Source organism: Herpailurus yagouaroundi, unplaced genomic scaffold, assembly GCF_014898765.1.
Source record: "Herpailurus yagouaroundi ecotype Mexico unplaced genomic scaffold, PumYag 188, whole genome shotgun sequence".
NCBI lineage: Eukaryota > Metazoa > Chordata > Mammalia > Carnivora > Felidae > Herpailurus > Herpailurus yagouaroundi.
In genome coordinates this window covers 20,330,907-20,343,214 of record NW_024412419.1, presented here as the reverse complement: position 1 = coordinate 20,343,214, position 12,308 = coordinate 20,330,907, and the positions used below count along the sequence as shown (strand labels likewise).

The window sequence follows — 12,308 nt, the reverse complement described above, 5'->3', positions numbered from 1 at the left end:
CTTGTGTCTATACCTCCTTCTTCTCCTCCACCACTATTGTGGAAGAGGAAGACCCTCTACTGTTCCAAGGTCAGATTCTTCCTCTGGATCTCATCTTACTAATACTTGGATTCGTAGAAGACTTGGATTATTTGGTTCCCCCCTCGCGATCTCCCCCTCACCACTGGACTATTCCCATCAGCATGTAACCATGCTTCAGTACCTTTCTGCTCTCTTTATCCTTGATCCTATATTACCCTCTACCACTGCCCCATAGTCACCATTTGATTTTTAGAAAGTTGTTTTTATGCCAGGACTAAAGGGAGAAGAAGATAAATCCATGAAAATAATGGGACGATTTAAAAATCACACTTCTATCAGTAACTAATAAAATAAGATGACAAATAATTAGAAACGATGTAGAGGGGGTGCCTGGCTGGCTCAGTCAGTAGGGCATTTGACTCTTGATCTTGGGGTAATGAGTTCAAGCCCCACGTTGGGTGTAGAGATTCCTTAAACTTAAAAAATAAAAAAGAAATGATATAGAATATTTAAGCAACCATAAAATACATATTATTTTGAAGTGCATACAAAACATTAATAAAAATGGGATATGTCCATCTATTAAGCAGCTCTCCCCACCCCCCTAATTTCAAAGGACTGAAATAAAATAGAGCATGGTCTTTGACCACAGGGTAATTAGGCTAAACATTAGTTTCAGAACATAACTAGAAAATCCCCAATGTTTGGAGGTTAAGCAGAACACTTTTCAGTAACCCATAGGTTAATTCAGACATCTCAATGAAAGTAAGATATTTTAAACTAAATGGCAATAGAAATACAACATAGCAAAACTTGTGAGATTAAACTAAAGCCATACTTTAAAACAAATTTGTAGCATAAACATATATATCAAAAAGAATAAAGGTTGAATATCAACTATGTAAGTAAAAGCATTCATTTAATGTCCAACTCAAGAGGGTAAAAAGAACAACTAATTAGGAATTAGAAAGCAAAAAGTAATAACAGTAGAAATTTCAGAAATAGATAAAAGTGTACATGCAATAGAGAAAATAAATGAAACTAAAATTGATTCTTTAAAAACACTAATAAATTGATAAACTCCTAAGAAACTAGTCAAGACAAAAAGAGAGATGCCATAAATTACCAACATTAGAGATAAAAGGGGACCATAATTAGAGAGTCCAAAGATGCTGAGAGGATAATAAAAAGATATAAAAAACAAATTTAAGACAATAAATTAGAAAATTTAGATGAAATGGATACATTTCTAGAAGCATGCATCCTGCTAAAACTGACACAAGAAGAAATCGATTATTAAAATAGTGTTATTCAAGTAATTGAATCTGTAATTCAAAGTCATTCGACAAACAAACATGATATTACTGATGAGTTATCTCAACCATTTCGGGAAGAGAGAAACACCATTGACTACCAATTGTACCAATTGTACCAAACTATAAAAAAAAGAGTGGCGGGTAGAGATTTCCAGTTTGTTTTATGAGGACAGCTTAAATGTGATACCAAAATCTGACAAGCATTCTGCAAGAAAGGAAAATTACACGCCTAGCTCATAAGCAGGGATAAAACATCTTAAATAAAATATTAGCAAATTGAACCTAGTGCTGTATAAAGATAACACAGCATAATTAAATTAGGCTCAATCCAGGAGTAGATGGTTGGTGTAACACTAAAAATCAGCGATGTCATTCGCCACATTGTCACAATAAAGGGGGAGAATCACATTGTCACCTCAATCAAAGTGACCTGTTCTAGGCTTTCAAAGAGAAGCTAGTGCTAAAGAAACAGGTCAGTCCTTCCTGGTGGCATCTGCTTAAGTGGGAACAGCAACCGCCTACTTCAGGAGTTATCTGGTTTTCTTTCTAATTGGATCTGATCAGCAGCCTGCTTTGGGTCTTGATTCCAGCCAACTTTTGTTGGCTTTGGATCCTGGTTCCCCACCTCTGGATCCTGGTTCCCCAACCCGCCCAGCGATTCTATATGCAATTCAGCGGTCTTTCAGTTCTGCTACAGGGAATTAAGAACTCAGCTAACAAAGGAGGACAGAAGCTGGGTCAGTCTGAACTTTTCTTGGTCTGGCTTTTCTGCTACCACCAGCTGCCTCTCATTGTATTATGAAATAATACAAAGAACAATAAGAGAAAATCACAATCTGATTTAGAGTACTCACGAGCCTGGTGGTAGCGGGACAGGAGTAGGTGGGAGGGGAGACGGAAGACAGCATGGAATTTGTTCTAGCAATAAAGGCCATGCGTACAGGTGGGGTGGGAATGGGAGTCTCTGGTGAGCAGAGAAAGCCGTGTTTCATGCCCCAGGAAGCACAATTAACCAAGTCAGGCTTCAGACAACAGGTGATAATTGACAAGGTAAATCTTAATGCAGGAGAGTCCAATTTTCCTGGGCGGGTGGAGACAGGAAGGAGGTCCCAGTTGTGGGAGCGGCGCGGACAGAGAGATGACGGCTTGAGAAAGTAGTGTTCATGAGAATGGGGACGTTGTGGATGATTGAGATGCCAGGAAGCAAGATGGACAGGTGGGAGACGACCCCGGAAAGAGGGCGAGACCAGCTGATAAAGTACAGTGTTTACTGTTTAGGAGTTTAGATTTTTTTCCTGGGTCCCAAAAGGAAAGGTTTGTGGAATCATATAAAGCCAAGGTCACCAACCAGAATTTCTCAAGGGAGTCTTGGGAATCCGAAAGAACATCTGACCGGGAAGAAAGAATGCTCCTGCGATTGGCAGGTTAAAGCAAGCTCCTTGAAAAATAAAAGAATTAAAAAAATAAAACAAGCGCCTTGACTGGAAGTTCTGTTTGGTTCCAACACTCCCTTCCACTCCCATGACTCCTCACAGTTTTTTCTGCTTCTTTACTCCAGGTTAAGGTAGAGGCCACAGGGAAAGTATTTCGCCTGCTCTTCACAGAGCAACTCCTTCCCACTCCTCATTAATACTCAAAGGGAACAGCACCTTTCCCCCTGGGGATTTGGGGTGCGGGAGGGAACCTGCTCTGAACTGGGACCCAGGAGGGGCAGTGCAACTTGACTTTGCACCCCCAAGAAGGTGGCCTTCCCTGGGCCTCAGGTGAGTGACTTCTGACCTTCTCTGGACCCCCCCCCCCCACCTTTCCCCTACCCCCCAAACTCCCAACCACACCCTTAACCTGGAACAGAGGGATTGTGATTCCCCATGACATCTTCACCGCAGTTTTCAAACGATGGGGAAATCTGAGGCATTACAGACGTAACTCCCCTTTGCGGTGATATTTACCTCCAAATGCGAAGGAGGCAGATGCCCGTCCAAGCATGCACACAAGTTACTTCACCCTCTCTCTCCTCAACGACCTCAGCAGGCGCCCTAGGCCTGCCCCACACCGGGGTGCTAAGCCGCCTGCTCGTCCTACCTGGAGACCCAACACCATCCTTAATTAAGTTCTTTCCTGATGGCTGCCAGGTGCGCCCTTCAGCGGAACAGTGTTAATTCCAGCCTCCGGAGGCAGAGATCCAGCCCCCTTTCCGGGCACATCTGCTCTCGCGCTAGCCCCTACCTGGAACTCCCCATGGCCCCCCCTTCTCATGGTCGCGGGAGTTGCTGGTTACGCTGCCGGGAAGTTCACGTCGGTTGCCCACCCGGGCGAGCCCCGCAGGTATATAAGGACCGAGGAGAGCGACCCGGACCAGGCGGCGGCGAACGGGGAGTAAGGAAGGAAGAAAAGTGACCTAACGAGGCCGAGGAGCATCCCCGCCCGGCGCAGCGGGACTCGCCCAGAGCGCAGCCTCTCCACCACAGGTAAGCGCGCAGCGGCGCAGAACCTCGCTCTTACCCCGGAACGTCCGGCCCCGGGGCCTCGGGATGCTCTCGCCCGGTTCTGATCGCTGACTTGAGGAGCCTTAGGTTCGTGGCGGTCCCGAGTTTCTTGAAAACTTTCTGTTTCTTGAATGCGGCGTGGGAAGCCGCCCAAAGCGGAGCAGAGAGGGCCAGGCTTCGGCTGCTGGGCTGCGACGCTGAAAGCAGGGAGTGCCTTCCAGGAGCCTGCTGCCTCGCCTTCTCCGGAGAGTTGGGCTGCTAGGACCGCTGAGTCTCCAACAAACTTCTGGGGAGATCTAGGGAAAGCCCGGTCTTTTGGCTCCTCTTCCTCCCGATTTTCTTGGGTACATGTCACTTCTTAAAAGATACCATATACTCTAGCGCAGATGAACGTTGGGTATGGGAGCAGGAGAATAAAGGCTAAAAGTTACAATAAACTCCCTGCATTCAGGTCTTTGGATTCAGAGCCCCGAGTCTCCGTTTCCCTGCCCACCTTAGCGCACCCGATGTGGCTAAGCTCCCATCAAGACACGGGTCTCTTCTACCCAGCTGGGGTTAAAAAGAGGTGGCCTGTGTAGGAACTGTCCACGGTTCTGAACCACCTCGTATGTGTCCTTCACGGGACCGCACAGTGGATCTTCCAGCCCCAAGACCCTAGATTGCAGGGCGGAAGCAGCCCTTTGAGCTGATGGAGTCTCCGGCAAAGGAGGTTTCCCGGGAAAAAGGGAGAGTCTGCAGGGCATTTGGATCCCCCAAATTCTTCGTATATAAATGGGGAGGTGGTGGTTCTCACAGAATTGCTGGAAGAAGCCAAGGAAAGTACAAGTGTGCACTTATTTTGTCCATTGTGAAGATATGTCCAGATTACACCTTATTTGATGGTTTAATATGCCGTTGGCCCTTTGTTTTAGGACTGGATGCCTGTGTATCATGGTGAAAGGAGAAAACTCTGCATCTCTGCTTCTCTGATCTTTACAGAAGGGCACGGCCAGTGTACAGCTTTAGACTGACAAACACAATGCTTTGTTTAGCTCAAAGAGCGTTCATCTATGCATATGAAATTCTAATAAGTATAGTTCCGTTATGAAGTTAATATCAAGATTAGTAAATTACAAATTTCTATTTATTTTTCCAAGGTTTTCAATTATTGTATTACATATAACACTCTCCCTACCTACAAAAAGCACAATATTCGACATCTCCCCATTGCTTTATTGTTTGTAAAAAAAAATAACACAAGTAATATTTGCTCATTGTAGAAAATGGAAAATACACATAAGTAAAAAGAAAACAAAGTTGCTTTCAGAAAACTAACTTTTTAGCAATAGAATGGAACTCTGACAGGGTGGGCAGTGAGAATGTTACCATGTTGTACAACACAGACAGTCAGTGGGGTAAAGAGAGAGGAAATGCTCTCTGGGGGCTTTTCAGGTAGGCCTGAAATCATGAGGGTGTGTTTTTAGAAAATGGAAATCATCATCCCAGAATGACCAACCTTGAGGAGAACTGAAGTATAGTTGAGGGGACTGCCAGATCTGTATGATTTTACTTCTTTCTTTATGAATATGTTATTTTACACTTGCCCATAGTGATATGTAATTATGATTTTTCTTTAAAAATTTTTAATGTTTATTTATTTTTGACAGAGAGAGAGAGAGAGAGAGAGAGAGAGAGAGCGCAAGCAGGGGGAGGGACAGAGACAGAGGGAGACAGAATCTGATCCAGGCTCGGAGCTATCAGCACAGAGCCCAACGTGGGGCTTGAACCCACGAACTGTGAGATCATAACCTGAGTTGAAGTCAGATGCTCAACTGACTGAGCCACCCAGGTGCCCCTGTAATTACCATTTTTCTGCTTCTCTTGTAAATCTTGGCATCGTTATGGCCCAAATGTGTTGTGTGGTCTCAGAGCTTTAATGTAAATTGCTTTGCCCACCAACTTAGGGCTCCATTCTCGAACTAGAGCATCAAAATTCTACAACAGGAGCAGCCTGCCCCTGGTCAAGACTGGACACCAAGGTGGATCAATGCTCTCCCAGTTGCCCCTTCAGCCTGAGGTGCTGATGGGCCAGCTCACTGGCTGCCAGCGCCATCTAATGGCTGCTCTGAAAACACCCCGATTGTGCCTGGCAATCATTCAAGAAGGGAGCCATGAGCTAGCTCAGCTCGGGCGGGGCCCCCCCCCCCCGCCGCGGGGGGCTGGGGCAAAGAAAAGGAAATGGTTTTCTAAAGTAGACAACAAGAGCCAGAGAGAACTTTCATTTCCAAAGCCTTCTCTATAAAAAAGCCTTGGCCACCCTTCCACAAATGAGAGGTTTCTTTTAGGCAAACATTTTAAAATGCAAATGTCCATTAAGAGAGATAAGAAAATTAGTCATCCACCCCTTAATGTGAATTACATTTTTCATTTCATGAGGTTTCTTTCTACAGCTGGTTGAAGAGATCTTCTGAAATCCAAAATGATTGTGGGTTGGTGGTGAGCTAATGAATAAACTTGGGGTCAACTCTGGAAGCTGACTTGGGTGAGGGGGGACAATGCAGTGGGAGAGCTAGAGGAAAGTGTTGGGCACAGGGGGCAAAAGGCAGCATCACTGCTCTCCTCTTTACTGCATCCTGACCTCTTGACTTCAGCATCTGCCCAGGTACTTTCTGGCTTCTCGGAAAGTGTCTTTGGTGGGTGCTCACAATGGCGGGTGGGTAGTGCCCTTCTGCTTTGTAGGTCCATCTTCTTCCCTTCTACATTTATAGTGTCTTCAAGTCCAGCTATTTCAGACTGCATCTGAGAGGCTCTGAGAACAAGAGGAGGTCTGGTATATGCTCAAGAAGATGGGCCAGTTTTAAAACAATGGGGTTCTGCTTTAAAAATAAATCTCAAAGCTGCAGGAGTCTGAGAAATAGTTATCATCTGAGTGATTTGTGCACAAGACATCAAATTAGGTTAGCTTAGGTTTTGGCCACACTGACCAGGGGTTTTATTTGCCTTTATACAAACCTACTATTTGTAGGAAACAATTTCTGAAGAATGATAGGATCCTGGCGGAGCAGGAGGGAAATAGACCATCTTGAGCAGGAATTTCAGAATCCTTTGTCTTTCCCAAGTTATTCCTTGAATCTGGCATGTTAGGACTGGAGCTTCATGAAAACGGTGAGATAGGAAAGAAAGTTCAGGGAAACAGGACAATTAGCCTTGCCTTGTCATGAACACCCAAATTATTATCTCTCTCTGGAAGGAGATAATAATTTCCTCCTCTCTCAAATAAGGGGCCGGACCAAATGATCTCTAAAATAGCTTCCAGCCCTAACCTCCTTTGGGATCTGATTTTAATAGGAGACAGAGGGGAAATTGCACATAGATTTCCCAGGTCCCGCTCCCCTCCTCTCCACCACAACTCACACCAAACTTCTCCTTGAACTGCTCCTGTCCTCAAAAAGCCTTGAGCTCCACAAGTGAATGTGTTGTTAATATTGGCTCACAGTCCTTCCTGGTCAGTGGCCAACATTGTTCTGCTCCTTGTAGGGGTCCCACCAATCTTATTTGCCTCTGCAGAGCCTCAGCCTGCCTGGAAGATGCCGAGATCGTGCTGCAGCCGCCCAGGGGCCCTGCTGCTGGCCTTGCTGCTTCAGGCCTCCATGGAAGTGAGTGGCTGGTGCCTGGAGAGCAGCCAGTGTCAGGACCTCACCACGGAAAGTAACCTGCTGGTATGTGGGCTATGGCCGCCATCTTGGTTGGGCATCAGATGGGACTGGGGCTGGAACTGGGAAGGCACAAAAGAAAGGGGAGTGGGGAAGGGGAAATTCATTCCCAGAGATATGGGTAACTCAGCTCAGGGCAGAAACAGATCTCTAGGGTGAAGCCAGAATTGAGCCAAGGAGGGGAGGAAGCAGCTCTAGGGAGATGGGTCTGGCCCACAATTTCCACTTGATTCTCTTCCTGCCCTGTCTTCTTGTATGAAGACCCCACTCCGTTTAAGCTATTTCGAGATATCACCATTAAAAGAATAAGAGTGATAGTAACAGTAATAATAGTTATCGCTCTATTGATTCTGTATTTTCAACCTTTCGGCCTTTTTATTCCTTTTTAAATAACCTCGTGTCCCTTGCCATTTTCATTCCATTTTTACTCCCTTTCTATCTACTATCAAGTACAAAGGCAGCTAGGTAGTACTACAAATCATCTCTAGAGGGAGAAGGAAGAAGCCCAGTGCCATTTTCCTCTAACTGGTGCCAAATGTCTCATGATTCTTCTGGAGGACTGACCTTCCACGGCCTTTCCAGAAGCATGTAAAGGCCCTTTGTGCCAGGCTGGAATTGTGTGTGTGTGTGTGTGTGTGTGTGTGTGCGTGTGTGCGTGTGTGTGTGTGTGTACTGGGAGGCACAAATGAGAAGCTATACCAAGTCAAGCACTACAAGACACACTGCCAGTGTCAGTGACTGAGCTCCATCCTGCTGCCAGCACCCACCTGGTGAGGGTGGACTGTACGTCACTACATTCAGTGTGTTTTGTCAGTGGAGAAGCTAGTTAAGGTGGAGAGAGAGAGAACTCAAAAACACAGGGCAACCTGCATGTGTTGCATGCAAAATAGAAAGATAATAGAAAGTAAAAATTAAAATAGAAAAATAGCAAACAATAAAATAGAAAGAACGGGCCCAGGGAATTCTGTGAGTTCTAGTTCAGGGAGAGACCCAAGAGACTCTCGGTGGGAGATACCCACCGCGCAGCCTCTCCTGCTGAGAGCCCACCAGGGAAGGAGCTCCGAGCGTGGTCAGAACCCATGGGTTCTAAGCTCTGCCACCGAAGAGTCGTGGGAACTGGCCAAGCTCCTTTCATGTCCCTGAGCCTCCTGCTTTGTTATGTGTCCAGGGGGGAGGAGCATGAGATAGTTTTTACTTTCCACTGTTAATATTCTGCAGTTTCATAATTCTAAATCTCTGGAGTATGAAATTCCCAACTCAACAGAAGGGGTGGGGATCATTCTGTTTCCTCCTTTGCAGTCCCACATAACTGAGAACTCCAGGCTGCAGCCTATAGGTCATTTTCCCAAGCAAATGTGCACTGTACTCTAGTTGTCTGCTTACAGAGAGCAGAGACATAGGCTCCATGACCCAAGCAATGGAAACAATCCTGGCTGTTTACCCCTCCCTCCAGTCAGAATGAGGTGACAGGGAAGTGAACCACTCCCTCCGAAAGCTCACTGATTGGGGAAAGTGCAGGATCAGCTCAAAAGACTTGAAGAAAAAAAAAAAAAACCCACGCAAAAAAGTGCAAGATAGCATGGGAAAACATTTGACGCATGCACAGGGAGATGGCTGGGGTAGGGCATGAGTTAGGTTTGCAGATCACTGGGGTCAGGTTGAGGCATAACTGAAAATATAGGCTCTGGAGGCCAGGTTCCTCCCACCTGAATAGATTCTGCCCCCAATTTCAGCCCAATGCCCTTCCCAGACGTGAACTGAACCATATTTATTTATTCAATATTCATTAAATGCCAACAACTATCTCCGATTTACCATTTATTGATCAATTCCTATATATCACGCATATAACGGTAAGGAACTGACCCTATTCACAAAAGCCCTGGGCTAAGTAAACCACCGAATGGGATGGGGTATCTCTAGTGGCTGCGAGGCAGAAGAACCAAGGGGCCCAGGGGACAAAAGAGGCGATTGCCTCAGCCGAGTCGGATGTCCGCGGGCGCCACGAGGACAGGTCCTCGGCAAGGAGGCCACGGCCGCCAAAGCCCTATCCTATTACCCGCCCACACGTGCCCAGGGTCTGGGGCGCGCAGGGGCGGAGCGCGCAGGCGCCGCGCGGGGGCGGGGGCGGGGCTGCAGGGCGGGACCGCCCTAACCCCGCGCTCGCCGCCCTCCCCGCAGGCGTGCATCCGGGCGTGCAAGCCGGACCTCTCGGCCGAGACGCCCGTGCTCCCCGGCAACGGCGACGAGCAGCCGCTGACCGAGAACCCCCGGAAGTACGTCATGGGCCACTTCCGCTGGGACAGGTTCGGCCGCCGGAATGGCAGCGCGGGCCAGAAGCGCGAGGAGGAAGAGGTCGCGGCGGGCGACGGCGGCCCCGGGCCCCGCGGCAATGGCGGGGAGCTGGGCCTGCGCGAGGGCAAGCGCTCCTACTCCATGGAGCACTTCCGCTGGGGCAAGCCCGTGGGCAAGAAGCGACGCCCCGTGAAGGTGTACCCCAACGGCGCCGAGGACGAGTCGGTCGAGACCTTCCCCCTCGAGTTCAAGAGGGAGCTGGCCGGGGAGCGGCCGGAGCCGGCGCTCGGCCCCGAGGGCCCGGCCGACGGCGCCGCGGCCCTGCCCGACCTGGAGTACGGCCTGGTGGCAGAGGCCGAGGTGGCCGAGAAGAAGGACGAAGGGCCCTATAAGATGGAGCATTTCCGCTGGGGCAGCCCGCCCAAGGACAAGCGCTACGGCGGCTTCATGACCTCGGAGAAGAGCCAGACGCCTCTGGTGACGCTGTTCAAAAACGCCATCATCAAGAACGCCCACAAGAAGGGCCAGTGACGTGCAGCGGGGCCAGAGGCTTCTCTTCCCAGGAAGTCGACCCTAAGGCCCCTTCTCCTCCCCTGCCCTCCTGCCGCCTCCCAGCCTGGGTGTGCTACTCGCTCAGGCCGTGATAGCCCCAGATAGTCAGCCTCTTAAAGCTGCCTGTAGTTAGGAAATAAAACCTTTCAAGTTTCGCATCTGACTCCGACTTTGTCCGTTGGGTGAATGAAATAAAAATACATAATCCATATACCAAAAAAAAAAAAAAAAAGGCAGCATATATTGGAGAGACAGTGGTTGCCGTGTGGCCACGTGGTAGTATGTTTTATAGGTCATCGTGGAGATGAAAATGCCCACCCCTCCGTGGGTCTTAAAGCGAAGGGTGCAGGGTCTCCCCACCGCCCCTCTGTTAAAGAACAAAAACTCAACCGAGTAAATCTGAAGATCTAATTGGTCTTATTAAGTGACTTCATGAGTCCGGTAGCATCCCATCTAGTAAGTAGAGGGAGACTTAGGGGAGTTATATAAGATGGAAGGTTTTTAATTTTTTTGGTTTTTTAGTTTTATTATTAATTTTGAGAGAGTGCGAGCCAAGGAAGGGCAGAGAGAGAGAGGGAGAGAGAGAATCCCAACCAGGTTCCCACTATCTGCACAGAGCCCGACTAGACTCACAACAGGGAGATCTCACAAACAGGGAGATTATGATCTGAGCAGAAATCAAGAGCTGGACGCTTGACTGAGCCACCCAAGTGCCCCAAGATGGAAGATTTTTATAGGAAGAAGGGTTGGGCAAGAAAGTTACCAGCAAACAAAAAGAAAGGCTTGTTCCAGGCAAGGTCTTGCCCTTGGAAAAGCAGGAAGTCTTAGGCTGATCACCTGACCTTTGGGGGTGGGAGGGTGTCCACACGTGCACCTGCACAGGCCTGCGTTTGACCTGTGCGCAAATGGAAAGGGCCTGGGTGATAGATGACCTGATTGGTGCTTCTCAGGAAATGGCCTGATTAAGGAATTAGACTTACATTTCTTAGGGAGGTTGAAACTGCAGGTAGGTAAGGTATTAAGCCCTGGTGACATGGCCTAAGTGGTGCCATTTGGGGCCTGTGGTTTTCTTTTTAACACCTCTGAGAGCAAGCCCAACATTGGTTGAAGCTGGCTGCAACTGGGGGGCCCCCTGTGGGCTGTGGGTGGGAAGCTATGGTAACGCTTCCCTGGATCTAGCTATCTGTGTGACCTTAGGCGAGTCACTAAACTTCTCCCAAGATTTAGTTCTCTCATCCAGCCATCCCTCCCTTCCTAGTGTGGGGGCTATTGTAGGACTGAGAATATGGATGTGGTCTTTTTATCACCGAGAAGCTACGTGTGACAGCTGAGGGTTGGTAATTCAGATTTCAATGCACTTCCAGGCTACTCACAGATATTCTCAAACACTTGTTATCACCTACATACACACACAGCCATAGAGACACGTCTGCATAAATACAACACAATATACACAGATGCTTCTTCCAGTCCCTCAGGCTCAGGCCTTCATGTCTCTTTCCTTTTCCTCTAGCTACTCCCAAACTGCACTCCCCCCCCCCCATATTGCCTAGCTGCAGCCTTTCTCGTTATTCTCAGTGCTCAGCCTTGATCATCCAGCAGTTTCCTAACCAACTGGTGTCCTTGTCTTCAGTCCCTCTCCTCCCCAACCCGTCACACACAAGTTCTTCATATTAATGTATATAAAATCTCGCTTTCCTCACATTCCCTGGTTCAAGAGTCAATTCCATCGATGTCCAATTCTGGGACATGGCATGCAGGACCCTTGTCCATTAGCTTCACTCTCCTTACCAAACCCCATTTCCCATGTTTCCACCTACTGATCTTCTCTTTTCCTTTCCTCCTTCACTCTTTGCCCGAACTCTCCACCTTCCCCCACCATTTTGAAACTCTTTTTACAACACGAGCCTGGACGTGAGTCCAATTCTGCTGGGAAAGTTGTGATC

General features: G+C 47.9%; 1 protein-coding gene across 1 annotated transcript; it reads left to right on the top strand.

Moving 5' to 3' along the window:
- Positions 1 to 7,374: 7,374 nt before the first annotated feature.
- POMC (proopiomelanocortin) lies at positions 7,375 to 10,525 on the top strand. The gene is made up of 2 exons (XM_040496220.1): positions 7,375 to 7,521; positions 9,697 to 10,525. The coding sequence occupies exons 1-2, from the start codon at positions 7,390 to 7,392 to the stop codon at positions 10,339 to 10,341; spliced, it is 777 nt and encodes a 258-aa protein (XP_040352154.1). The 5' UTR covers positions 7,375 to 7,389; the 3' UTR covers positions 10,342 to 10,525.
- Positions 10,526 to 12,308: the final 1,783 nt, after the last annotated feature.

Bases quoted from the DNA above. Each gene is read 5' to 3' on its own strand.
- POMC (XM_040496220.1), top strand. From the start codon at position 7,390: ATGCCGAGATCGTGCTGCAGCCGCCCAGGGGCCCTGCTGCTGGCCTTG. The intron at 7,522-9,696 runs GTATGTGGGCTA...CCCTCCCCGCAG, and splicing joins CCACGGAAAGTAACCTGCTG to GCGTGCATCCGGGCGTGCAA.